General features: G+C 35.7%; 2 protein-coding genes and 1 long non-coding RNA gene across 8 annotated transcripts; 2 read left to right on the forward strand and 1 right to left on the reverse strand.

The window, feature by feature from the left end:
• Positions 1–70: 70 nt before the first annotated feature.
• On the forward strand, positions 71–2769 carry LOC127118188 (60S acidic ribosomal protein P0). Its single transcript, XM_051048347.1, has 5 exons — positions 71–571; positions 796–864; positions 1807–1905; positions 1992–2384; positions 2474–2769. The coding sequence occupies exons 1-5, from the start codon at positions 314–316 to the stop codon at positions 2615–2617; spliced, it is 963 nt and encodes a 320-aa protein (XP_050904304.1). The 5' UTR covers positions 71–313; the 3' UTR covers positions 2618–2769.
• Positions 2770–17552: 14783 nt separating this feature from the next.
• LOC127118191 (uncharacterized) lies at positions 17553–20270 on the reverse strand. 6 transcript variants are annotated; one of them, XR_007802117.1, is made up of 6 exons: positions 19874–20270; positions 18907–19373; positions 18518–18837; positions 18163–18383; positions 18030–18091; positions 17555–17926 (listed from the first exon to the last, which is right to left on the reverse strand). It is a non-coding gene; the product is annotated as an uncharacterized LOC127118191 (long non-coding RNA). The 6 variants fall into 6 exon arrangements; XR_007802116.1 differs by having other exon boundaries at positions 17558–17926; positions 18518–19187; positions 19322–19373; XR_007802115.1 differs by having other exon boundaries at positions 17559–17926; positions 18518–19139; positions 19322–19373.
• Positions 19668–22490, forward strand: LOC127118190 (protein MAIN-LIKE 1). Its single transcript, XM_051048348.1, has 4 exons — positions 19668–19912; positions 20743–20912; positions 20998–21672; positions 21769–22490. Exons 3-4 carry the CDS (start codon positions 21082–21084, stop codon positions 21853–21855), a joined length of 678 nt encoding a protein of 225 aa, XP_050904305.1. The 5' UTR covers positions 19668–19912; positions 20743–20912; positions 20998–21081; the 3' UTR covers positions 21856–22490.
• Positions 22491–26349: the final 3859 nt, after the last annotated feature.

The raw sequence follows: 26349 nt of genomic DNA on the forward strand, positions 1-26349 counted from the left end.
TTTTCAGTTTGAATCTGAGTATATATTGGGCTTTATAGGCGTGTTTGTTTGGGCCTTGAGAAAAAGCCCACCAGTCAACTCAACCCTAATTTCTTCTCTTCCATCCTTACTATATAAACCTCTCTTCACCCTGTTTCTTCTCTAGGGTTTCTAGTTTTTCATTTCTGTACTTTCACGCCCACTACCACCAAACCTTCACCAAACCAGAGGTTAAAGAGGCAGCGCCTTTTTGCTGTCCGCCTTGACGCCATCTTCGTCTTGGCCCTCAATTTTGCTCTATCAAAAACCCTAGAAAAAAACTCAATTCTCATCAATGGCACCAAAACCAACCAAAGCCGAGAAGAAGCAATCCTACGATGCCAAGCTATGCCAGCTTCTAGACGAGTTTTCTCAGATTCTCATTGTTAACGCTGACAATGTTGGATCTAAGCAGCTTCAGAATATTCGAAGCGGTCTACGTGGGGATTCTGTAGTTCTTATGGGGAAGAACACTATGATGAAGAGATCTGTTAGGATGCATGCTGAGAAGACTGGGAACAATGCTTTTATCAACCTGATTCCTCTCCTTGTTGTAAGTTCTCAAATTTGTATTTTTCATTGCTTTGTTGTTTTGTTTTTAGTGAATTTTAGACCTATATATGATAGATTGATGCTTGCTTAATTTTTTAATTAGTGTTACTTTTCTGTAATTAAATAATTGTTTTAGTTAATAGGTTTAGGTTAGTTTTGATTGAGGGAGAGTTATTGTTATTTGAGATTTTTAGCGTTTATGTAATGTGTTGTTCATTGAAACAGGGAAACGTTGGTTTGATTTTCACCAAAGGAGATTTGAAAGAGGTTAGCGAGGAAGTTGCCAAGTACAAGGTATATTGAACTTTTCATTACGATTTTTGAATTATTACATGATAACTTGCTTCTAGTTGTTCAAAACTGTGTTTTAGTGAATGTTTGTTGAAATGATTTTGTAATGATAACTAGCTTCTTCTTTATGCCGTGAGTTTTTGTTTACCATATGATTGCTGCTAGCATAAATCTCTTGATTAAATGATAACTAGCTTCTTATTTATTTGATGAATGTTTTGTTTACCATGTAAATGCTCTTAGTATAAATCTTTTTATTAATTATTGTCTTTTTGGATCATTAAATTATTACTAGCTGCTTATTGTTCAAAACTGTGTTTGAGTGAATGTTTGTGATGATTTTGAAGGAAATAATTTTTATTAACAAATGATTTGACGATTTCATTAAAAGTGAGTATGATGTTATTAATTTGTGATATGCTTTTAACCATGAACAATCTGTTGTAGAATTAAGTGTTAAGTTTTTCATAACTTTATCTAAATGTATTTTGAATCACTACAAGTGTTTGTTCTTCACAACTTAAACTTAATCTAAATGGATTTTGAATTATTACAAGTAAAGGTTAACGCAGTGTATGATTTGATTTCCAATAGTTTATGATTCAAAACAAATGTTTGTCTCACAAATGTGATCTTAAAAATTCCTAACTAAAAGCTTTTGGTTGGCTTCTGAATGTACTTGTATGTTTTGTAGTTGTTGCGATTTGCCAGTGGTTCTCCAAGTTTTTATTCTACGAATTGTACTTCAGTTTCTTATGTGTTCTAAAATTACTAATGTCTTTGATGGTTTGTACTGTTTTGATGTTATACTTCTTTATCTGTTGTTTCCCTGGTTTGTCTGATTTAGATGTTGTAATATTGTTACTTTTGTTGCCTAACAATTCAATTTCGTAAATTCTCCCTAGTCCTTTTAATATAACTAATTTTCTGTAATATCTTGTATAGGTTGGAGCTCCTGCTCGTGTTGGTTTGGTTGCTCCCATTGATGTTGTTGTTCCACCAGGCAACACAGGGCTCGACCCATCCCAAACCTCTTTCTTCCAGGTTTGCCATCTTGATCCTTTGGAATAAGAATTTTGTTATTGTTATTGTTCTGTTAGGCTTATGTTTATTTTTCTTATGTTCCTTAGGTGCTCAACATTCCCACAAAGATTAACAAGGGTACTGTTGAAATCATTACACCTGTTGAACTAATCAAGAAGGGAGACAAGGTTGGATCTTCTGAAGCTGCATTGCTTGCCAAGTTAGGCATTAGGCCCTTTTCATATGGTCTGGTGGTCCTTTCTGTCTATGACAATGGCTCCGTGTTTAGCCCTGAGGTTTTGGATCTTACTGATGATGACCTTGTTGCAAAGTTTGCTATTGGTGTCTCAATGGTTACCTCACTTTCATTGGCCATCTCATACCCAACATTGGCAGCTGCTCCACACATGTTTGTGAATGCCTACAAGAATGTTCTTGCCATTGCAGTGGCAACAGAATATTCCTACCCAGAGGCTGACGAGGTTAAGGAATATCTCAAGGTATATGGTTTGGATTGTACTTATTTTTGATATTCCTCTTAAAGTATTCGTTAGTTCCTTCTTTCATTCATTAATTTTTTTAAATGCAGGATCCAAGTAAGTTTGCTGTAGCTGCTGCTGCTGCTCCTGCCAATATAACTTATGATGCACCTGCTGCTGCCAAGGAGGAGAAGAAGGAGGAGCCTGAAGAAGAATCTGATGAAGACATTGGTTTTGGTCTTTTTGATGAGTAAACCCTTTAAATTTATGTGTAATTCTTATTTTGGTTTTGTTAGATTTTCTGAGACATTTCTTCATTTTAGAAGTTATGTAGTTTGCTTATTTTGAGGTTTGTATGTTACATTATGACTTCTTTGATTATGTTATATTTAAGTTTTGCTTATAATCTCTGTATGGCAATTGAACTGATAATCGTCTCTTCTCTTTTGAAGTGAAAATTAAAATCTTACTATTATTTTATCAAGTTAAGTTAATTTCCTCTTTTCTTATAAACATGTCCTGCAAGATTAATCTATTAAAACAGCCTTAACACTCGAGGGAAATTGCTAAATCTTCATACTCGGGTATTTTTACATGAGGTTGAATGAAATATTTTGTAGTGCGTAAGCTCGTTGCAAAAAGGTTATCACCTTTGGGTATAATGACCTTTGTGTATAATGACTTTTTAATTTTACAATGAGAGAAAAAAGTGTTCATATTTTCATTGAAAATTTTGAAAAGTTTTTATTGATAAATATATAGAAAGTTAAACAGATTTTAATGTTCATACGTTCCCTTTTATCGAAAAAATTAACATTACACTATCTTGTGCAATACATATCTCAGTATTTTGTCTCCGTAATAATACCTGAGCTATTGTATCACAATCTAAATGTTCACATTTCAATATGTAGAAGTGAAGTGTTTATATATACGCATAGCCGTATAAAATACGGTGTATGTGTGGTTTTCCTTCCTCGAGGCTTGTAGTAGGGTCTGTTTCTGACTTAATTGGTGTTGGCTTTCTTTACTCGAGCCATGTTGGGTGGGCTGTTTCTTTACTCGAGCCATGTTGGGTGGGCTTTCTTTACTTATGATGCAATCATTCACATATTTAGTCATGCACACACAATCATTTAGTAGTTGATATTAAAATATCCAAAGAATACTATTAACATAAATAAATTTGTTTTCATAATTACGAGGATCATGATCAGATTTCCTTCCCGATGCTCCAACATAGAGCACAACATTAGCACTTACTAAAAGACTAAAAGACCAGTAACAAAAATCTATGTTTATTACTCCCCCTTTTTGCAATAGTTGGGCAAATGGTTAGGTCTTCATCCTGGTACCCAGAAGTTAGGTATGTAAGGGTTAGTAAGTTAGCACATACACAACAAAAACATGAGAAACAACCGAATCAACATCAAGCGATGCACACCATTAGATTTGTCTTACAAGTAAAAGATAAAATAGGCTATAGAGCCTTTACAAATCCAAAAACATAAAAGGGCCATATCAACTAATCTAGAACATATGAGCTTATTCTTCAACCCATCCTATGCATTTCTGGTAAGCAATCCAGTCATTATCCACCTCCGAGTCATAATCATGTTTTTGAGCATGTCTCTTCTTTACACCTTTCTTTTTGGTGACAAACTTCTTCCCAATCGTACAGGATCCAACAAATGATTCATCAGATGCTTCTCCATCACTTGCAATAGAACCAATCTCCTTCTTCATCCTTTTCTCACTAAATATTTCAATAGCTTTAAAAAAGGAGTTTCCCTTATTAGAGGGTCCCTTCTTTGAGTTAACATACTTTTGACTGATTTTGAAAGAGGCAAGCTGACGTGGAAGAGAATCAAGAGAATATAACTGGGAATTGAAATTCTTTCTTGTAACGATGGTCCGATAAAAGAGGTTTAAAAACAAGTTAAATTTGTATTTTTTTCATGTGCAACACAGATCATGAGAAAGAGAGAGAGAGAAATAAACTCCTCTACACACCTCCCTAACATTGACTACTATTGATTCTCACAATAGTAGACATCAAGAGTATCCCTTAATGTCTTAATGAGACTGCTATCTAACTATTTTCCAGTTGCCATGTGTTCAAGAGCTTTCACTTTTTCTTGAACTGGTTTCCTAATGAAGTGATGACACATGTTAAGATGTTCGTTTATACTCTGTTGACATGGAATTGTTGAACACTTTATACTTCATAGGATGTTTTAGACCGATGCATTGGCATCTAGTTCCACATTAGACATATTTACCATATTCTTCACCCAGTAACTACTTATCATTGCTTACAACAGTACTGAGTTCAACTTCATTAGAAGATACCGTCACATCGATTCACTCTTTGCTATCCTAGGATATGATTATGTTGGGAATAAGAAAACATCTATTAGATGTACTCTTTCTGTTACACCCGTGACTTAACATGATGAACTCCTTGTGTATCACAAAGACTTCCTTCAACAGTTGTAACATTTCCTTGAATGTTAAAACTCCTTTTGTCATCTCCTTTTCAAGACATATCCATTTGTGGTACCCTCACATGCTTTTTAATATAATTTCTTCAACTAAGAAAGACACTTTGATAGTGAGAACCTCTTTGTCATTCAACCTTCTATGGATATTGGACCTCATGACTAAGGCATTTTCTTCAGCATCTAGTTTAGGCATTCTGGGTTCTTTACAATTATCAATAACAGTTTGCTCATTCTCCTTATGAGTAAGGAATTTAGTTACTACCATGTTACTCATGATGTCAGGCACGTCTAGAGTTACATATTCATTTTCCTCTTTGAGCAATTGATTATTCCTCCAAAGTCTTGTGCATCTTTTTTTCTTTGGAATCACTTGAGAAACCATTCCTTTTCTCTTATTGAAGATCATGAAGATATCAAATATCTTATGTCATGTTACACTCATGCTCAGTCAATCTTTGTTAAACAATCTGCACTATCCTACATTCCACCATAGTATCTGTCATTAGATCCTCACTGTCTCTTATGTTAATATCAGGAGTCGCATTCCAATGGCAATTTAGGAGGGCAATTTCCGCATCCATATCAGCAAATATCATGATAACTATATTTCTAGTTTGCTCTTCATCATTCTGTGGTAATATATTATTCGTATAATGTATTTCCTTTGAGATGATTTTAGTTGTAAGTTCCAGAAGAATACTTTCATTCTTGCTCATCACTCATTTATCCCGTGTCTTCATATCTTCTAGAGCATATTCAAGGTTATAAATCACACCATCATTAGAAATGGTTTCATTTCCCTCAACATCTTCATGAATATGATCATTCTCTTTATGCACTGGATACTTTGTCAACACGTTGTACAAAATGTCTGGCAGATAGTTATCACCATCTAGACTACTTAATCTTGGTTTCTGTGAGTCTTTTCCAAAAGTCATTAGAATATCATGATGATTTCTCATAGTTCTAGACTTGAGTGGAACCTCACTCAAACCTCCAACAGTAGCTAGATCATATTTATCTGATACATATACATTGTGACTGGACTTCAACACACCAGCTTCTGCTTCACCAACCATCATATCATGTTGTTGGTTATTCATACATATAGACACATGAGAGGGAATTACGTCATATCCACTATTTTTATTCAGCTTCTTCTTTTGAACAACTTAGGTTGTTCAAAAATGGGAGGACCTCCAGCCTTACCATCAACCTTCCATTTAATGACCCAATCCACATGAGATAATTCCGAATTTTGAGAAAGATATTGAGAAATATTGTTATACATCTTGGTTGTTCTTTCTTCTTCATACATAAATACTTTATCAATCCTAAGGTCTTGCGAACCATTAAAGTATTTCTCATATATGAACTTCTTCATAAGAACTTCTTTACCTTTGTTGACCATCTGTTCAGACTTGTTGAAGTTCACATGGCTCTTTTGATCACCTAGTTGGTTCATATTCGTAGACAATCCCTTTCTCAATGGAACCTCTTCTTGAACAAAATTAACCAATTTCCCCGCGCCCTTGGTTCTTCCTTTTGCTCGATTGCCCCGAGCAATCTTATCTCTAACCATGAGCATGGTACCCTCACAATTACAATACCTCCTTTTCCTCAAGGAAACTCTGTGCTATGTATGAGCTCTAGAGCTAGATAATAAAGCATTGGATTTCCACCTCTTCTTAACATGGTCTTCCTTGCAACCTATGATCTTTAACTTAAGCCATTAAAAAAATAAGACCTATGTCCATATATACCACAATGGTGACATATTAGAGGCAGTTTTTTATTCTTACTATGATGGAGTGTCATATCTTGACCACGATGCTGTGACATGTGATCAGACTTCAGAACCCCAAACTTCTTTTCAACCTTTTCTGAGGGAATATTCATCTCTTTCATATCTACAACCTCTATTATTTCATCAAGAAAGTTTGAACTCCTTTTCAAGTTCCTTTTTGTTTGTATTAATTTTCCTAGATTGAAGTTTAATGATGAAATCTATTTTTCTAAAACTGTGAAGGTAGAGGCACACTCTTCTGATTCTTTTTGAAGTGTTTCTATGATATTCTTCTAGTTGACTGCAATTAAGCACGATTATTCCCACTCAATGAGTATAAGCTCGTATGTTGTAAGAAGTTCTTCTCTAGTCAGTTCTTAAGAACTGAACTCATCTTCAGACTCATATCTTTCAAAATATGCCATCACAATGTTGACAACATCTTCCTCACATTCACTCTCAGAGTCTGACCAAGTGATGTTTAATCCCTTTTTCTATCTCCTTAGAAGGTTAAGGAATTATGATCTAATGTGTCCATAGCCTCCACATTCAAAGCACTTAGTACCCTTCCCACTATTGGGCTCTTCTTCATTCATGTATTTATTTTGGGGAATGATATCGTACCTCTTGTCTTGGGAATTTGTCCTCCACTTTCTGTCCAAATATTTCACAGATGTTGAATTTTTCCCAAGAAGAGCAATATCATTTGCCAAGCTCTATTCTTTGTTACATTGACTTCCAACTTCCTCAGTGTTGGATACAAAGGCTACACCTTTGTTCTTCTTTTCTGACCTGTCATTGATGGACATCTCAAAGGTTTGTAAGGAACCAATGAGTTAATCAACCTTTATACTACTTAGGTCCTAAGCTTCTTCAATAGCTATCACTTTCATATCAAACCTTTTAGTAATGATCTGAGAATCTTTCTGGAAAGATTTTCTTCATACATCTTTTCACCTAAGGCAAAGAATGTGTTGGCAATGTCACCCAATCTGATGTGAAACTAACACACAGTTTCATCTTCATTCATCCTCAGGTTCTCAAATTTGGTTGTTAGGAGCTGCAACCTTGACATGCGAACCTTGGATGTGCCTTAATGTGCAGTTCTCAGAATCTCAAATGCTTGTTTTGCTTCTGAACATGTGTTGATCAACCTAAACATGTTCTTGTTCACAACATTAAAAATCACATTCAATGCCTTGGAGTTCCCAAGGGCTTCATCATTAAGGTTGTAGAACCAAGTGTCACCTTGAGGTGGTGTATTTGAATGTGTATGGACCGATGCAAGTTGATTCCATTGGTGGAAATGAATATTTTGTCACATTCATTGATAATCATAGTAGAAAAATATGGAGGTACTTAATTAAGAGAAAGGATGAGGTACTTGAAGTGTTTAATAAGTTCAAGTCCATGGTTGAAAGGCAAAGCAGTCCCAAACTCAAATTTCCCAAAACATATGCTGAAGGCGAATATGTCTAAAATGATTTTGGGAAGTTTTGTGATCATTAGGGGATTGTGCATGAGGTAGTGTTGTCCTATACGCCGCAATAAAATGGTGTGTCCAAAAGGAAGAATTAATCGATCATGAACATGATGAGAAGCATGTTGAAAGGGAAGAACTTGCCGAACGAGTTATGGGGAGAAGTAGTGTCTACAATTGCATATTTGTTGAATATGTATCCAACAAAGAAGCTTGAGAAAATCACACAGGAGGAATCTTGGTCCTCATTCAAAACAAAATCTGAGTCACTTGAAGGTATTTGGTTCGGTTGCATATAGACATGTTCCAGATCAGCTTAGAAAAAAGCTAGATGACAAAGAAGAGTTGTTGATACTTGTAAGGTATCACTCTACCGGTGGTTCCAAGTTGTACGATGCATCAAAAATGAGAATTATGATCAGTATGGACGTCATTTTCAATGAAATAAAGGAAATGCAGTACAGTGCAATCCACTTGTTAGCAGAATATAACCGATTACAACAAGGAAAAAATGGTTTATGCAGTATTTGAAAGTTTAGAAACAACCCCCGTCGAAGCCCGAACTAAAGAGAATGTGAGAAGATCAACAAGGCAAATGGGTTTTACTGAAAGAATCAAATGTTATGATCTGTTCCAAGATAACATAATCAATAACGATGGTGGTTTCATCCATTTTCACTTATGGCCGAATTCGAACCCATTAAAACGAAGGAAGTCTTGAGTGATCCAAAATGGATTTGTGCTATGAAGGAAGAGCTGGTTAATTTGCCTCATGGGAAAAAACCTATAGGTGTGAAATGGGTGTATAAGGTCAAATCAAATCCCAAAGGAGAGGTTGTCAAGCATAAAGCTAGGTTGGTAGTTAAGGGATTTTTATAAAAGGAGGGAATATACTTTGATGAGGTATTCACACCGGTAGCAAGAGTTGAGACCATCCGATTGGTTGTTGGAATTGCAAACAACAACAATTGGTCTATTTTTCAAATGGATGTCAAATCTGCATATTTGAATGGATCGTTGGAAGAAGAGGTATATGTAGAACAACCCATTGATTTTGTTGTGAAAAAAGCAAGAGTCAAAGTTCTATAGATTGAAGAAGGCGTTGTATAAATTGAAACAAGCTCTAAGAGCTTAGAACAAGATAATATATGGTTTCTTAAAATAGATAGGTTTCAAGATGTGTGTATCCAAACATGGTGTGTATGTGCAGAAGGATGCAAATGAAGGGTTAGTAATTATTTGTCTATATGTGGCCGATTTGTTGATTACATGCAGTGATGAAAGGTGCATTTTTAAGTTTAATGGTGAGTTTGTGAAGGAGTTTAAGATGACCATCCTAGGCCTCATGACATACTTCCTTGGTATTGAGTTTTACAAGTCCAAGAAGAGACTACTCATGCACCAAAGAAGACATGCACTTGAGATTTTGAAGAAATTTGAAATGAAGCATTGTAATGCTTCCATTACTCCTGCTGAACCAAGGCAACAATTGTCGAAGGATGAGCACGAGTAAGATGTTCATCCAACTCAGTATCAGACACAGAATGGATACTTGCGTTACTTGTTCAATACACGACCGAATTTGACGTTTAGTGTAGGTATTGTGAGCAAATTCATGGAGAGACTGAAGGTGTCTCACCTACCAACAATCAAAAGGATTCTAAGATACGTCAAAGTATCTATTGGATGCATAATTCTTTTTCCCGCGATGGATAAGGGCAGAAAATGCAATTTACTCAGACATACCCGTCATACCCCAATTTTGTATGAACATTTTAAATTCATCTAATACATATCCATTTGTCAAGTTTTGCATTTTTAGCCATATGCATTTTTATCATCAAATATAGTCACCATAATCATGCATATATGCATATATAGTAAACAATCAACATAAAGTCTATATTTTACATGTTGAAAAAATTGACTAAAATTGCATTTCTTCATTATGCATTTTGAAAATTAAATTCATGATAATTTGATTTATCATCAAAATATCCACTTAAATTTTATTAATCATTTTCATGTATCATAAACAAAAATCAGTGTTTCTAGAAGACAAAAAATATCTCTTATTTACAACATCTTTATTCCATTCATATATTACATCATTATTCACTATTTAATTATATAAATTTCTAGAAGTCACTCACACTTTTTGTATAATTCCTAAACCACCCTTTTTAGAGTCTATAAATAAAACCGTTCTCATTCACAAATCAGACCACCAATCATTCACAAAAAGTAAGCAAAAACTCTCTTCATTTTTCTTCAAGTCATTTCTTTCTTTCTTTATTGAATTCTATTTTAGGTAGACTCTTATACTTGTCATTTATTTAATTCTATTGTATTTTTATTCTTTCTTCATTTATTTAATACCTTAATCATCACCATTTTACATGAAAACTCAATTGATTTTAAATCAAGAGTTGAAAAGTGTTCTTGAACATTCATGAAAAAAAGTATTAAATAAGTTGTGTGATAATGTAATGAACTATCATCTAATTCTTATATACGAAATGTCTCTAAAACCCGAAAATAAACTTCCTATATAAAAACTTTTTCAAAATTATAAAAATACCACAATTGTAGAATAATTCATACATGTTACCTTTGATGAACTAACCACATATCCGTTGTTAAGGTAAAAGCTTTTTTTGTGCAAATAATCTTAGAAAAAAAATCTTCTTAAAAGATAAAGATGAGGAAAAATAAACCTAAAGAATGAACAACCTTGAAAGGTCGTCATCTTAACAAATAACATAGGAAATGTATCAAAAGAAAAAAAAGACATCCTTAAATAGATTAACTAAAGGAATGTGAAATGCTAAAAAAAATTAAAAGCTCTACATCAATAAAAATGAAGAAGGTTAACAAATACTTTTCCTCAATGAATTGGTCTCAAAGCTGGATATTGTCATCCGTGAGAAGAAGTAAGGTCTTATGTCCTACTTAAATGAGCCTCTATGAGCTTATTTTTGTATTTTTATCAGGTAACTCATCCCTTTCATTTTAAATGTGATGTTTTCATCCTTTTTTTTCTCTTTGTGCTCCTTCTTCCTTCATCCTTGATTATCTATTTCCTTGCTTTTGATAATGACAAAGGGGGAGAAGTATATTCTCATTTGGAATATACTTCAATCCCTTTTCTTCTTAATCTCTCTTCTAAGTCACATCCCTGAGAGATGATTTATCATTATCAAAAAAGGAAGAGAATGTGCATCTATGTTCTTCACAAGTATAATAGGTTTTGATGATGACTAAAGGAATCCTAGCATAATTATCATGAACATCAACAAGGAAGAAAAATATTGAAGTAAATAAAAAAGTAAGAAGGTTTTTATGTTTGGTGCAAGAGAATCAACTTCTAAGAAAAACATCAAAGAATCTGAAGTTTATGCAAGCACGTTTGTGATCATGTGTTTTTTTGTTTGTATTTTATATAGTTTGGATCATTAGTGTGTAATAAACAAATGTATCTCTTAAAGTACTAAGGCAATCCACACACTCACTTAAAATGATTTGCAAAACTTCATGTATTCTCAAAACCTTCTTAAAATTTATTATGGTCAATGTTTGTGTTGCTTAATTGATTATATAGAGAGAATTGATCTATAATAGATTAGGGAGCATATCTAATCGGTTATGGGGAGAAAATTCCCCTATAATTGATTAAGGAAGTTACCTAATTGATTAGGGAACTATTCAAGAATTTTTTTCCTTTTTTACTAGGTCTAGTTAATCATGACGATTGTGCCGATTAGAAAGACAATATAATCAATTAGAGAATGGATCCAACCCAAAAAGTCTTTCATTTTTGAACCAAATTTCTTCTCATATATAAAGGAGTATTATGCTCCCTTCTAAAACACAGATTTTTTTGAATATACCACTCTTATATCTCACTCATTCACCTTCTAAAATCAACTTTATTCACTATACATTGCATTAATACTGAGAGAGTGAAAAACATACTCTGAGAGTTGTGTAATTTTATTATTGTAATGACTTTGTATATTCGAGAGTTTATTTCTCTTATAAATTTTTAATTTACTTTGAGGGTTAAATCTGTAAAAAGTTCGGTGTAAGAAAAGTTGTTGAGTTGAACATGTGTAAAAACTCAAGTCGTTGATAGTAAAAATCTCAAGAGAAAACTCTTGAGGACTTAAGTAGGCTCCATGGTTTAAGGTCTAACCAATATAATTTTAAGTATAACCTCTCTAATTCTATATCTTTACTTTCTGCTATTTATTTCTTTTATTTAATCTATGCTTCTACTCACTCTAAAAATCAATCTTTTTTGCACACAAAAAATTAAAAATACTATTCATCCATATTGTATTTGAAGTCGCTTCTTAAATAAGAATTTCCTTTATGTCAGACATCAAAACCTTATCGCTTTGTTTTTTAATACACCTAAGTTAATTTTCTTTTTGATGTTGCTATGATATTTTTTCTTTATTTTTTTATCATCATCAGAATTATAATTATTCGTAGAGCACGTAGAATCACCGTTAGATGGGCATTTTGAGGAAAATATAAGACATATGACATGTTGGATCCTCACTTTTATTTCCAAAACTGAAGCATGACATACATTTAATTTTTTTCTAGGTGTATTGTTTGTAAAAGAGACATATCCTAGGTGACGCTTGTCATAATGCAAATTTATTTTTGAAAGAGGTTGTTAGATTTCATGGAATTTAAAAATATATTGCTATGTATAAATATTTTAAGCTTTGACTCATTTTTGGAAAATTTTGAGGGCTAAGTTAGGCAAGTATATTCTCTTTTCCACTACAAGTCGCCTTCAACTGGATGAGAAAAACAAGAATTGGTTGAGAGCAAAATTTTGGCACCTTAGTTGGAACATATTTTAAAGAAAATGTGAATGTTTGGGAAGAATATTTTCCCTACAATGAGTTTGCATATAATAAGGTACCTTACAGCTCTATTTTCTTCTATGCTTTTGATATGGCTTGTGATTTTAACCCTCTTACTCCTTTTGATTTACTTCATTTGCCTATTTACAATGATTTGTTGCATAAGGATACTTAAATAGGCCATGTATCTTCAAGATTTGCATGCGCAACTAAAGAAAACATTGAAAAAAAAGATTAAGCAAGTCTATGATTAATTGGTTTTTAGGTACACCTAAGGAAGTAACGAATCCTTTCACCAAGTAATTCCAAGCTTCTAACAAGGGGAAATGTAATGTTGTGATTTGCAACCTTATTGTGATGGATCATCTCCTTCATAGATACAAGTATAAATAATAATGTTGTGATTATTCTTTCATTTAGATAATCCATGAGTTTAAGTATTTAATATTGAACCACATCTAACTCCTAATCAAGAACAGTTTTAATGAAAGGTATTTATTCTAAGAACAGATTAAATACCTTTATAACTTTAGGCTTTATATTTTAAAATTTAAAAAGACTATTTTCTTTTAATCTTAGAGGCAATGTTTTCTTTTATAGTATCAATATTGAGTATGTTAATTTTTATATAAACTTTAGAAAATAAACTATTCTCAAAATACACACAACTAAGGATGTGTATGGGTCACAATTTCCTGAGAACAAACTTATATAAACTTTTTCGAACATCATGAGATTGATGCACCAAATATTTGAAAGAAATATATAGTCGTGTTTCTCCGATCTTCCTTTTATCCACACCAGTCAGCATCTGAATAGCAATTAACAACAACTCCTTTGTTTTTAGAATCTCGTGGAAACAGAATTTCACAATTTATTGATCCTTTGAGGTATCTCAGGATTCCTCATGCAACCTTCATGTGTGACACTCTTGGTTCACTTGTGTATCTGCTCATTAATCCGACTAAGAAACGTATATCAGGTCGACTGTTGCATACATACCTCAGAGATCCGACTATTTGTTCAAACAAAGTTGCGTCAACTCTGTCTTCTTTTCCATGTTTTTCTAGTTTCAGGTTTGTTTCGACATGCGAGGATGCAGGATTTGACTCATCCATCCTGAATCTCTTGAGTATTTCTTTGACAGACTTTCTTTGATGCAACACCATCCCTTGCTTGGTGAAGCTAGCAGAAATATATTCGAACGTATAACACGCTCGAAGATACAACAGAGTCGCCATCAAACTTTATTTATTCCCTAAGAAAAGGGAAAACATCATTAAACCCAGGGAAAAGAGATATGCTGGATAAGGAAGTCGGTTATGCAAGGGGAATGTATTAGCACCCCTAACATCCATGGTACTCCATGGGAACCGTTGTGATTGTTCTTGCTCAAACGAGTGTTATATCTAAAGATTACCCATAAAAGAATGGGAAAAGAAAGAAAGTAGATAAAGTGCTCGGTAAGGATTGGGGCCCTCATGCCTACATATCGTCATAATGCAATGAGGAATTCAAAGCTCAGTAGTTCAAAGAACCAGTGATAAGAGGTGAAAAGAGGTTGTGATAACAATATGGTCTAAACCAAAGGATAATGATTTGAACTCCAACAAGGGTGAAATATGAACCCAAGAGTAAAACTGGTATGAACCAACAAGTGATGGGCATACGGCATGGTATCGCTGTATTGGAATAACCGAAAAAGTAGGAATTAAGTGTTTGGTTTCATAGCACAAAAAATTCTTGGTTCACAAGGTGACACAAGATGAAGCTCAAAGGAATATTGTATTTGGCTCAAAGAATAGGATATATCACATGAAGTGAATGAAGGTAGAATATGAATGCATCATGGAGATGAACGGAATGAAGTGACCAAAGTCACAGAATTGAATATTCGGGTAACAAGTGACTGGAGAGGTGTACTTTGAAACCAAAAGTCAAGGTGTACATCGGAATCCATAGGAGAAATAGAATTTGTACCATATTGAGAAACGACGTCTTAGCCAAAAAGAAGGAATTAAATGTCTAGTACGAGCCAAACAACTCTAGGTAAAAATGCGGATTTGCCACTATATGGTCCTAGAAGGGTATATATGGAATTCCAAAGGAAAATTTATTTCGGTTTCAAAGAAACAATAGTCACTAGGGTGAACGACTCAATGATCGAAGGTAAATAATGGATCATGAAAGATATGAATGATGCCCTAAGGCGGAAGGAATAAAAAAGAAGCATGCTCGCGGAGGAATTTGAACCCTCGTGCCTACATATTCTCATCGTGTAATGAGAAAATCAGAGCAATCGTAGTTTAACCTATTATGGCTGAAACAAAAGGGAACGAGATTGATTTGCCAGGGTACACTACCCTTCAAGGCTAACAAAGGAGTGCCAAGGTTCACAACCTTCTAGGCAAGGTATCCTTACCAGAGTTTAAAACTGAAGGCAAGGGACTAAATTATAATGCCAAGGTTTATCACCTTACAAGGCAAAGAGAAACATATGCCAGAGTCCATGACTCTCAGGGCAAAGAACTGAATTGGATTGCCAAGGTTTAACACCTTTCAAGGCGAAGAATTGGATAGTCAAGGTTTAAGACCTCTCAAGGCAAGGAACAATTGCCAAGGTTTATCACCTTACAAGGTTAGGAACACGTGCCAAGGTTCATCACCTTACAAGGAAAAAAGAGACAGATGCCAGAGTCTACGACTCTTAGGGAAAATAACTGAATTGAATAGCCAAGGTTTATCACCTTTCAAGGCAAAGAGAAACAAATTCCAGAATCCATGACTCTCAAGGCAAAAAACTAAATCGAATAGCCAAGGTTTATCATCTTACAAGGCTATGAATTGATTGAAAGAGGGTGTACAACCATAAGTTGCTAATAGCTACAGTGCTCCATTATTGAAGTGTTGAAAGCTTGATACTTGTTTGACGAAGACTTGTCAATTGCATGATTCAAATTTCACTAATGTTTATGAACAAGGGCGAGTGATTTGAATAGATAGGGCATACGCCCCACACACAAAGTCAATCTAGACAAGGGTAGGAGAAACTCCATCTCATCATTCCTCATTACTTAAGGCTCGTAGCGTGTAACTTTCGTCATGGTTGACAAGTGTTGTTAGAGTCTTCTAATTATTGAGAAGATTATGATTGTTGATCTTAATGATGCCATGTTGTTTGTTGTATTGATAAGACTTGACAATTGTTTGATACGAATTGTGTTACATTCTATGAATGAGGATGAATGCTTTGAATAGTTTTACCCCGCTATTCTCTATCAGATAGGTGAATCCTTGACAGCAGTGTTACCACCTGGATCCTACAACATTAACCTTTTGATAATCAATGATGAGTCGGATTTTCCACCATAACAAAGAACCATACCCCATAAAGAAAATCTGTCTAACATCCACGCATCATGAAAATAAAGCATACATCATGCAACATGCATATCATGCTCTCTGCCATGACCTCCCCACAAATATCAAAAACCTACATCAAAAGTATGACCACCCGTTCAAGCAAATTTTTGGATACGTCGATATTTAATCCTCTTCCACCTCGAATACCCGAAAAGCTTCTGCAATTCCTGTGTTCAGGTTCAAGAAGATTAAATAGGGGCAACTGTTGTACCCCAAAATTTGCCCTCCATTTTTTTCATATTTCCATCCAACCACTTGACTTGGGGACCGGTTACATACATTAATAACTCATGCATATGCATCATTCATTCCATTAGGGGATCACCATAGATTCAAAATTCTTGGCTTGTGGAGCTAGGATTTGCATGTGTAATTTGGACTTTCATCAAAGCATAAGGGATGTAAAACCCTGATTTCTTGATGGCGGAGGTATGGATTCAACAAGGGGCTACCTAAGCAATCCTCAAGGGTCTTAAAAACCCTAGCTCTTGATGGAATGATAGTGAGATCCTTTGAAGCTTCAATAGGCCTTGTCTTGGTCGTCAAAACCCAAATGAAGGCTCATACATTGGAAGACTTATTGTTGAAGCATATGGTTTAGTTCGAAGGACTTCCTTGAGGGGTAGGCCTCATGGAAACCCTAATCAAGGAAGGGATGGTTCTGATGGACTTTGTGGCTTGACTTTCCATCTGGTGATAGCTAAAATCCTAGTTTCATCCATTTCTCACCCATTGATTGGTTAGTACGACTTTGATCCTTGTCCCCCATATCCTTTTATCTTGGCTTAAGCTTATGGTTATGTAGCTTCCTTGCTTGGATCCACCCATGTCATTTTTTCTGATCATATAAAGTACATGGTCCACTCTTGGTTTGTTTTCATCTGGTTATTGGTCTTGAATCCAATCCATCTTCATCTCAATGTTTTATTGTTTTGTCCATGGATTTTTGGCACATTCATGGCATTGTCATTTCCAAACCATTAAGACCTTTTGTATTACAATCATGGTTAGTGTTTCATGCAAGCCTTAGTCTTATTCCTCAAGTTATAATCTTGTTCATAAACTATTCCATTTACAAGTCATGTCCATGTTCATTTTAATTCAAATTCATGCATTTACATGTACAAAAAAATCAATTGGAAAACCAATTTCAATCCATTACAAGTCATTCACAGTCTATTATAATCTACTACATTGATCATTACATGAAAAAATGCAAATTTTAACAACTTTGACCATGTGTTGACTTTGGTCAACAATTGACTTTTTGGTCAACTTTGACCAAAGTCAACTCATCCTTTTTTGACCACCTAAGACCTAATCTAAACCACTTTGCCTTGATTCATCTTCCAAAAGTCATGTTTGATAGGCTTTTGCATTGTTTCTTCATTTACAAGTAACCTTGTCCATATTCAAAATCATGTCCACCATGTAATGACTTGGACATTTTGCATTGCCAACCACAGTTTTACCTTGCTAAACTCGTCCTGCATTCACCAATAACCAAGTACCCTAATCACATGATCAAACATTGCACATACAAGATTAATTTGACAAAACAATGCACATGGATTTTGGTTTTGAACCCACCATGACAAACCTTGCACTAACATCCTGCCATCATGATCCTGCGGTAGCCATAACCAAACTCCCTGCAAAACCAAAGTCAGAACCAGCAAGAAACATCATCAATGCACCAAGCCATGAAGTGTTGTGGACATACCATGAAACTAAAGTCACAAGCTTATTTTCACTGTCCAAGCCATAATCTGCTATGAGCATAAGCAAACAGGACCTAATGCAAACTTGCAACCAACATTGCCAAGCTGAAAGACCATCATGTGATGCATCATCTAGAAGACCATGTTAATCATGTTACAACAAAAACCAAGTAGGTCTGCTAACTGATCATCATGTTAATAGGGCCACATTTCAGCATCTAACCTGCATTCAACATCAAACCAAAATACACATTACATATTCCATAATACAATAGCATTCACAAACCACAAAGGGTTATCATCATAACATGTATGGCAGCTAATACAAAGCAATGATGATAAAGCTCATGAACAGACCTCCAATCTTTTAAAGCACCAATCCATTACAGCAACAAAGTAAGGCACATTTGGTTTAGAGCAAGAAGCACCAATTGCATCCCATATCCATATTCAACATGTTACATAAACCTGGCAAGGCATGTCAGTAGGTTACCTGCAACATTCCAAACTGCTCAGGGACATTGATGCAGATTCAGTTCAGAGCAACATAAAGTTGTCTAACATCATTCAATCTCCATGGCCAACTCAAGAGGTTTATGACAGCTTAGTCAGGGGATACAATACAATCCATCATCACTAGATATTTGCAGTAGTTTGTATCACAAGGTGCATCAACCCTAGTATCATGGACAAAATTAGCATTAAACAGGAGAAGGTCAGGAGCATAATGTAGAACTAGACCATACATCGTGGTTCAGGGTCAAACCAATTTTAACCTAGCCTAAACCTGCAACAAGTTGTACACACCAGTCCTGGACCTGCAATGCCAAACATGTAATGAGCCAATCATCCTTGTTCATAGGCCACACTTGCACACACCAGCAAATAAGGTAATTCAACATTGCAAAGCCATGATCCATACTTGCTGTAATGCAAACCTTGTACAAAATAAGTCATGAGCAGGACCTGCAATACAAACCTGCAATGCAAAAACCATGTTGACTCTACATCAAGTCATGACTACCTCCTGCAAAGTAATGCCATCACTTTGTAGTAGTACAAACATATCAGATGACCAACTTGCACACTTGACTAGAACAACAACACAACATAACATTTCCTAAGCCAATCAATTAACCAAGTTGGCATTAAAGGGTGAACCTGATCAGTAGGTCATCACTCATGTTAAGGTCGATTCCACTTAGGTCCCAACCTGCATTAACCAGTCAAAGAAAAACAAGTTCAGGTTCACTCATCCTAACTAATTAACTAACAAACCCGGTTGATTAACCAATTTTAAATCATTAACTAACTCCCCAACTAAATGAGTTAACTGCAAACTCACTGAGTTCATTCCAACTAACCCCTAAGCTAATTCCTAATCTAATAATAACTAACTCCAAACCTATTCTAATCCAAACCTAACCACTATAAATCACCATATCCTTCATCATTTTCAGACCTTGGTAATTATTACCTTCAATCTTCTAAAATCACCTTCGAATCTCTCTCTCTAACCCTCACCACACATACAATTCAAAAAGCTATTGAAGCTCATCATTAGAGCTTCAACATTGCTTGTGCTAAGATCCTCTCACTTGACATCAAAGCATTCAGTTCATTCAGTTTGGAAACCCGAAGAAGAAGAAGAAGAATCGAAGGGAAGGAGAAAAAGTGACAATAAACCAAAAAGAAATAATTAGAAGTCATTACCTGATTCCGTCGTCTCCTTAGTTGAAATCTCCGACCATGGTGAGTTCTTTGCCTCATTGATTTCTTTAAATTCTTGTGCTTAGGTTGTAGAGGTTGAGGAGAAGATCCAAATCCCCAATCCCAGGGGCTTAGAACTAGTATGTCTGAGGTTTAGTTTAGGTTTGAATGGCTAGGTTTCTTGGTTTGTTTGGCTTCGGTCAGGGATTTAGATATACTTTTGTGCGAAGTTAACCATGGACTTGAGTAGAGCTTGAATAAAGGATTATTTTATAGCTCCTTTTTTTATTTTGGTGGCCACCTCCGCCAAGGGTGCCGGCCGGCGCGGTAGCCCACGGTGGGACTCTGATTCAGGTGGGTTGGAGACGACCAAGTGCGGGCGGAAAATTTTACCCTATACCCCTACAATTGTATCCATACCCCTATATTAAATTTTTTTGACCAAAATACCCTCATATAAATAGGGTATATTTTCCCTTTCAATTTTTTTTTACCATTTTCGTTGAAGACTTCCGGAGAAGACAAATATTTGACGTTTTTGCACTGTATACCGGAACACTTAAGAGTAAGTCTTCCGGTTTGGATATTTGTATACCGGAACACTTCTCTAAAGAGTTCCGGTTTGTTGTCTATAATGGACACTGAACCGGAAGTCTTTTAGAAAGTCTTCCGGTTTGTATACTTGTATACCGGAACACTTTCTTCAAGACTTCCGGTTTGGTTGATGTATACCGGAACTCTTTAAGAAAGTGTTCCGGAAGGCTTTTTGTTTTTTTTGCTAACCGGAACTCTTCTTGGAAGTGTTCCGGTACGTATTTTTTTTTTATTTTTTTTTTTAATTTTAATTATTTTTTTTAACATTATTTTTGCAGTGGTTCGAAGAAGAGGTGCAGATGGCCGAATTCCAGTCCGCACGTTAGACCGGGGTGCATCTTCATCTGCAGCTGCAGCTGAGCCGACTGGATATCCAGGAGGGCCATACGATACGTCTCTTTTGGTGAAGTACGAGCATCATGTTGCTCGACATATATGGTTCGGTGAGGTAAGTAAACGGGCTATATTTGAAAATGAATAATAGTTGAATATTTTATAATTTGTTTTCTAATATGTGTTTTAATTGTTTTTAGGAAAGAGGACCAAAGAAAGAGTTGAAGGTTGCTGGACATGGACTGAAGTTGACTTCTAGGGTTCCATTGGCTCTTCCACCACAGATGGAGAGTTGGGTATCTAGATCCGGTTTAGCTTCACTGCAGAGAACCAGTCTGAACAAGATAGACACAAATCTTGTCTCTGCATTTGTGGAAAGATGGCATCTAGAGACATCTTCATTTCACATGCCGTTTGGTGAAATGAGCATTACTTTAGATGATGTCGCATGTCTACTTCACTTGCCCATTAGGGGTATCTTTTGGAGTCCTCAGGATGTGACTGAAGAGTTAGCTGTTGAACTTGCTGTTGACTACCTAGGAGTGTCACAGGGTCAGGCACAGTCACATGTTCGGAGCTGCAGGGGGTCGTATTACAAGTTGGAGTGGTTATATGATATATTCGTACATCATAGGGCTGCTTCCAGCTGGGCATATGCGACTAGAGCATATCTATTGATGTTGGTGGGTTCCACCATATTTGCTGATAAGACCTTTACACTTGTAGAGGCACGATACCTCCTCCTGTTTAGGGACTTGGATGGATATTCAGGATATAGTTGGGGAGCAGCTGCACTAGTTACCCTCTACCGATATCTTGGAGATGCGTCCATGTACAGTTGCAAACAGCTAGGTGGATATCCTACTCTCCTACAGGTATATAATTTAATTTTGTTAATTAAGTGTTGGATTCATTTTATAAAATATTGTAACTTAATTTGTTTTATTTATTATGTTTTTATTTTGTAACAGTGTTGGATTCACGAGTATTTTCCAACTGTTGGAAAAGAGGGGAGAATTGGAATCCTGCTGGAAACTGTGGTCTTCCCCGAGCGATGAGATGGTCGTATAGACAGGGAGTCCTGAAGGTCGATGATTTACGACCTATTTTGGACGAGCTGACACCTACCGACGTCATCTGGCGACCATTTGAGGATCATAGAGCATGGCGTGTATTTGATGAGATATGTCTTTACAGGGGCTGTTTGAAGTGGGGTGAAACAGTTGTTCCATACTTGCCTGATAGATGTTTACGTCAGTTCGGGTATAGGCAGTATGTTCCATCCCCACCTCTGGATTGTATGATGGCGACGAATATTGATGTTGATTGGATCAGTTACCATCAGAGTGTTGTCGATGTGATCAGTTCATCTTCCGTGGCCACCACTCCATCTGAGGTAGAAGACGGTTATCTGGAGTGGTATTATCGTGTTTCCCATCCACGGTTGGTCCCTCCCCATCGTGACGCTCCTAGAGAGGTACCCGTTCCTGTATATGACGCCGGGCCATCTGATCCTGATTGGGCTCGTGTATCTACATTGATTCGTCGCTATCTGAGACAGGTTAATGCTGAAGAGGAAGATCCACAGTTTTCTGATTTATTTGAAGCTTTGCATATTTCTCGTTCACATTGATTATATGTATTAAGCTTTGAATATAATAGACATAATAATATAGATTTCATGTTTTGATTACATATTTATGTTTTGATTACATAATCATGCTAATACAGGTGTAAGTAATTGCCAATGTTGCATACGTCCTGCAAATCCTAGCATCCAAGTAGTTGCTATATGAGAACGAAATTTCTTCCAATCTAATGTGACCGGTGGCAATGGAAACCCCTCTTTCATGTTAACCTGATAAAGTAAAATAATTAAAAGATTAAGTCATATAACATAAAATATTAACTGAAATAATTAAAATATTTAGAGATATAAATACGTACATGAACCCAATGATTGTGGTTAACAAAACCAATGCAATAAATAGAGACATTTGGTGAATGTGAACTTGTCATCGGAAAGAAAGTGATGCACGGATTGCCTAAACAGACAAGTACAACATTATAACGATTCGCTATCAAGTAACCCATATCTGGTAGACTCATCCATTTTTCAGGTGGCTGTGAACCAAACGATTCTATCATCAAAGATTCTCTCACAGCTGACAACCGATTAGAAAATAACTTGTCATACAAAGTTGACCTATCCTTGTCTATTAATTCCAACCCCAACTCTCTGCGAACCATTGACCAACCATCCTCACCATATCCATGCAATGATGCAATGACTCTAAATCCACAATTACCATCTGATTCAACATTAACTACATCTTCAATGTATGACCTAATATGATTAGGAAATTGAATAATGAATTGTGGTTTCTTCTTTGATAATCTGCTGATTAGGAAATTGAACAATGAATTGTGGTTGCTTCTTTGAACAATGACCTAATATGCCTTATCAACATACTCATGATACGAAGGGTCCCTATAAACATCATAATCTGTTGGTTTTTTCCCTTTCTTCTTCACTCCTCCTTTGGTTTTTATTTTCTCAGGTGGTGGACACAATGTTGTCATTGTTGGGTATGCTAGTTCACATACCCTACTCCTTAATGCCCTTTTCCCAATAACATCTAATGACCTAAATTGTCTCCACAACTCATCCATTGCAGCCGTCATATCCACCTCTGATCCATCATCTTCACCTATCTCTAACTCAACTTCCATAGTTAGTTTCCTCCAATGAACATGAACAACATCAATGGGTATCGGTATACCACCTACTCTGTATCTTCCTAACTCACAAGCACAAGGTAACCCATAAGATGTTCTAAGAGTACAACCACATATTTGCCTGTTAGTTCCAACATAATCAACTCTCAATAACTCTTCAGCAATACGTCTCAAAGCAGCTCGAGATACGGAACCACGCAAATAACCATAAAAGGGACTTACATGCGCGTGCTCAACTTCGTAAAAACTCTTTTGAAATGAAGCTCTAATGTTTCCCAGTTGTAACCTCAAGTTGTTATTCATGGCTTCCCAACATTTGACCATGTCACTATACTATTTCCTAACATCTGCTTTAACTTCCAATGAGCAGATTCAACCCTAAAAATATCAGATATAAAAAATACCATTAGATATTGAAAATATCAAATATTAAAAATATCAGATATTCAAAATAACACATAAAAAAAACATAAAAATAATATCAAATATAAAAATAACACATACAAAATTATAAGACGTACCGATTAGTCGTTGTGTTACCCAAATGTAGGACTCGATTAATCCATGCTCCAACAAATCTATGCCTATGTGGAGTCAACCATGTGTCTTTCACATAATTAATAAATCCACTATAATCAACACATGCTTGCTCAAGTTGATGCAACCGCTGACCATACTCAACCTCATCACTAGCCCAGACAACTTCCATCCATAATGTGTCTATCGTCTTTTGCAGGTCATTCACCACATGTTGTTTGCATTTGGCACCAACGTTTTTGTTAATGTGAAATCTACATAGCAAATTAATCGAGTTGGGAAACACAACTTCAATTGCTTTCATCAAAGCAAGATCTCTATCTGTCAAAATCACTTGTGGAGACATGTCTTTCTTCACAAACAACTCTTTTAATTTCTCCAGTACCCAGCAAAAATTCTCTGTTTGCTCAGACTCCATATACGCAAATCCAACAACAAAAGTCAACTCAGTCGATGTCATGCCAACAATTTCAAACAAAGGTTGTCTATATTTGTTTGTCTTGTAGGTGCTATCCATAACTAACACAATCGGAAATATATTCAACAACTTAACTGAATCAGGATGTGCCCAAAATATCTCTCTCACCACTTCCGAGTCATCCTGTTTTCTACTCCAATACACATATCCTGCATCCTCAATAAGCTTAAACAAATGTTGTATCTCACTCCTTGGACCTCTTATCTCTTTTTCTATCACACTCTTATGCTTGTATACTTGCGTAATCCGAGTGACATTCTCAGGAAACTTGTCTTGCAAGGAAAGCAAAATGTTTCTAGGTGCTACATGTCTCTTTGCCAAATCAGCGACATGTTGCTTCTCATCTGTGGTCAACCTACCAATAAACGAATGACCTTCTAATCTATCAGGTAAACCATGATTATGTAACCCACATTTTACATCAATCTTCCAACCAGATCCATCTTTCGCCGGAGTCGACCTGATTTTAAATGGACATCCACATTTCTTGGACGCACTTTGGGTACCACTATCACTAATCTTGTGTTTCCCACCTTTATCACAACCAAATATTATTTTGTTACTTCTCCCTCTCTTCCCCGTTTCAGTATCTGAACGACTGATAATAACAGTTACTTTATTGTCGATTCCAACCTTTTTAATCCATCTGATAACCTCTTCTCGTGTACCAAATCTTTCCGTCGTCATAAACGCATCAGTAGTATCTACACATATTTTGGGAAGATTTTCCATTTATGTAAAAAAAAAATAAAAAAAAATAAAAAAAAAACAAAAAAAAAACGTACCGGAAGACTTTAGGAAAGACTTCCGGAACACACATAATGCATACCGGAACTCTTTGGAGAAGAGTTCCGATATGCAAATTTTTTTGAATTTTTTTTTATATGAACCGGAACTCTTTCCTTAAGTGTTCCGGTTTGCTTTTTTTGTGTTCCGGAAGTCTTTCCTAAAGTCTTCCGGTTTGTAAAAATACATACCGGAAGTCTTTTTGCAGGAGTTCCGGTGCGAGGGGTGTGAAAGTGTAATTTTTGCAATTTTCAACCGAATGGTAAAAATGAAATGGTAAATTGGTTAAAACCAATTAAGGGTAAAATGAGAATTTTTGAATTTTTGTAGGGGTATGGGGTTAATTGTAGGGGTACAAGGTAAAATTTTCGTGCGGGCGCGGGTTCTGAGAAAATTCAAAAGTGTTGACTTATTCTTCCACTTAGTCTGGCTTGTGACTGGGCTTGGCTTACTCAAACCCAATAGAGATCTACTAGTACACCACCATTTCTTACTTTGCACCCTGATGCGTGCTTTTCGCAAGTATACGAAAGCGTCAGGGTAATCAAAATAGGGGTTTTTACAGTGTCAATGAAAAGTAAAGTATTAAATTAAATTCAATTAATAAAGACAGGCTCGAATGTAATTCACATAATCAATTAATAATCCAAGTACTTGCTAATAGAGCTACGTATATGCAATGTTTCCTACTTTGAAAAGAACCAATTTAACAGGAACTGTCGCTTTCGCGTATTCAGAACCGAGTTGTACTCCCTAATCAAACCCTCTTATTGTCACTTGTAAAAAGGCGCACATTGCGTTAGAGTAGTAAACCTATTTTTAAGAAATATAGTATCTTGACTAAGTTGAAAAGTATTTTAACCTGGATTTCTTAACCAAAAGAGGTTCTCACGAACCAGACTCTAAACTTATAAACGCGTCCGAAAATAGTTTTAAAATCACTTTTCTTCTTAAGTTGAAAACTCCTAATGAACTAAACAAAGTGCTTTCGCTGTATTTGAAATAGTTAAAA

Source organism: Lathyrus oleraceus, chromosome 2 (genome assembly GCF_024323335.1).
Source record: "Lathyrus oleraceus cultivar Zhongwan6 chromosome 2, CAAS_Psat_ZW6_1.0, whole genome shotgun sequence".
In the NCBI taxonomy this organism is placed as follows: Eukaryota; Viridiplantae; Streptophyta; class Magnoliopsida; order Fabales; family Fabaceae; genus Lathyrus; species Lathyrus oleraceus.